The sequence below is a fragment of the Cystoisospora suis genome (assembly GCF_002600585.1).
Source record: "Cystoisospora suis strain Wien I chromosome Unknown contig_6590, whole genome shotgun sequence".
Lineage (NCBI taxonomy): Eukaryota > Apicomplexa > Conoidasida > Eucoccidiorida > Sarcocystidae > Cystoisospora > Cystoisospora suis.
This window is the reverse complement of record NW_027159377.1, coordinates 424-3152: the sequence shown is the minus strand read 5'-3', so window position 1 is coordinate 3152 and position 2729 is coordinate 424. Positions and strand designations below refer to the sequence as shown.

The 2729-nt window shown below is 47.9% G+C and overlaps 1 protein-coding gene across 1 annotated transcript in view; it reads right to left on the bottom strand.

The window, feature by feature from the left end:
* The window catches only part of CSUI_010041 (uncharacterized protein), a gene marked incomplete at both ends in the record, with an annotated part of 12322 nt that extends 9931 nt beyond the window's left edge, over positions 1 to 2391 (bottom strand). Inside the window, one exon of the mRNA XM_068070148.1 lies at positions 198 to 2391. Within this exon, the coding sequence (XP_067917876.1) occupies positions 198 to 2391 (2194 nt within the window). The remainder of the gene's footprint in view (positions 1 to 197) is intronic.
* Positions 2392 to 2729: the final 338 nt, after the last annotated feature.

Below are 2729 nucleotides of genomic sequence, written 5' to 3'. Positions count from 1 at the left end.
AAAGAAAGAAAGAAAGATTAAAGATAGATAGATCTCCATCCATGTCCCCTTGAGCATTCCTTGGGTGTGCGTCTATTTACCACTGAAAGGAGAGATCTTTTTTGCAGCTATGGTCTTGAAATCGATCATGAAGCCACTCTGTCTTTTTCCCCCTCCTCCCCCTTATTCATTGTTGGCCTTTGCCACTTTTTGCTTACTTAGATTGTTGTAATAGACAGAAAATGGTGAAGATGTATGAAGGGGAGAGATATCCATCTTGCAATTAGGAGGCCTGAATTCGACAGGTAGGACATCTGTCCTCCACGAGCCATTTTGACGTTCTAGATCTTCACATATAGCATCTAAGGAGAACCCTTCGATGAGTCTCCATGCGGCTTTTCTTTTCCGTTCTCTTCTTAGGAGTCGAGATTTCATTCGATGGACAGAGGAATCTTCACCGGGAGGTTGATGTAAAGCATCTGAGATGCTCATCGCCCCTCCTTCTTCTTCATCTTCTTCCCCCCCTCCTCCCCCTGATGATGATGTACATACACCTGAAGCTCCATCTGTCGGTCTGCTCCCTCCTCCTCGTCCCCCCCCCCTACCACTCGATCCATCATTCTTCTTCAGATGATTTGCCCCTTCACTACTTGTGCTTCCCATGTTTGTTGATGTGAGAAGAGTCGATTCATCGCCTGTTGCTCCTCCTCCTCCTTCACCAATTGACGACGAGAGCCGACTCTTCTCATTGCTAAGATGACTTGCATGGGTCCCTCCTGAATGAAGATGAGACAAAGTAGAAGAATCTTGATGAGAAGAAGAAGAAGGGCGACTACTAGTAGTGAGACTTCCTCCTCCCGGTCCTCCTCCTTCTGTCGTCTTGAAAGGTGTATGATGATGGCTAGAGCTTGACCCAGGCTGTTCTGGAGGAGAAGAAGATAAACCCGTTGTGGAAGCGAGAGTCGAGTGGAAGAGATGAGAAGTTGACCTATTCTTATGATGATGGGATGAAGAAGAAGATGAAGATGAACGATGACCCCTGGAGCCTCCTCCGCTATCTCCGCCAAAGAGTCTCCCCCGATCACTCTTTGGCCCTCCCCCATGTGTCGATGAGTGGCTAGCTGTCTGATGGTGATAGCTACCACTACTACTACTACTGTTACCTGAGTTAACATCTGAGCTGCCGATGTTATGAACAGCCGCTCCTAGGAGAATGCCTGGAGGAGCTGCACTTAAGATATCGAAGCAGATAGGTGCTGAGTTCATTAACGTATCTTCATGCCGTAGGTACACCCAATCCGAGAAGGAAAGTTGATCGGGATCACCTACTTCTAGTTCTTCTTCGGCTTGAGTCTCGCCGCCATCATGGTGGAGAGAAGACAGTAGGTGTTCTTCATTGGGAGAGTAGAGACATAGAAGCGTTTCATGTGTGTTGTCATCTGAGAAGAAGTCTTCTTCTTCTTCCTCGTCTTCGGCGATTTCATGGTCTATCATCGAGTGACTACGACCACCTCGATCTCCCCCATTTTGGTCTCCCTCTCCATTCACGCTGAACTTCTTCTTTCTATAACGACGACGAAGCCTCCTCTGATACATTTGGCGTTCTTCATCTGATAGAGGAAGAAGGCCCCCAAAGGTGGTCTTCGTACCATTCTTCCTTGTTAGACCTTTCACAATACATGAGGAACAACGACAATGATGATTAGAAAGATCACCTAGTTGTTCTTCTTCTTCATCCCCTCTCTCTCCTTGAAAGATCGATGGCGTCATATCTGGTGAGCTACTTCTTACACTACTATGGCCTCCGGCCGTTCCTCCTATAGACATGATCAGACTTTCTTCTCTCCCCCCCCCTTCAGCTGTTTCGCACTTGGATGATGAAACATCTCCTCCATCAGAGCCTCCCCCTTGTTCACCCCCCCCTCTCCTCTGTTGTTCTTCTTCTCCCCCCCCACCCTCTACACCCATTCCTCCCCCACCAGCAGCACCTCGTCCGCTGCCTCCTTGTCGATGAACGTGAGAAGCACTTCCGCCTCCTCGTCTTCGGCACCAGCAACATGTACAGAAAGACATAGAGCTATGAGTAGAAGACGAGGAAGAAGAAGAAGATGAATGATGATGTGTGGTGCTAATCGTCGTTGTGATCGAGCGACTTCCCCCGGCGCCTCCTGTTAGATTCGTTTGACTCGAGAGACTTTCCGCTTCTTCTTCTTCTGTCACGACTCCTAGCGGGCCTGTCTCTCGTTCAGCTGGAGACGCCCCTGTCACTATAGAACTCCGATCGGATAGAGCTCCGCTTTGTTGAGATAGTAAACCTCCCCCTAGTAGAACCCCAGGTAACTGAAGAGAAGACGATGATGAAGACGACGTCCATGTGGTGCTCGTACTAACAGAATGAACTGGAGAAGCAACATCTATAGACGCAACACACACCAAGAGAAAAAAGAAGGAGAAAGAGAAGGAGAAAAAGTGATGCTGATACTAAGAAGAACATGTCTGAAACGAATTGACGGAGACATCAACATCTATTATGACCCTAAACACGGGAGGGGGGGTGAGATCATATGAAGTAGGACAGGGGAAGACAATAAGACTGCAAGCATACACTCGATTTAAGAAGAAATGTGCTGGATATCTAGTTCTGACCCTCGGCACTCTTGCAAACGTATGAGACAGATATCTAATGTGGACTCCTTGGAATTCCTCGTCATTCATTCCATGTCCCTTTCGCATCTCCCACATACATCACC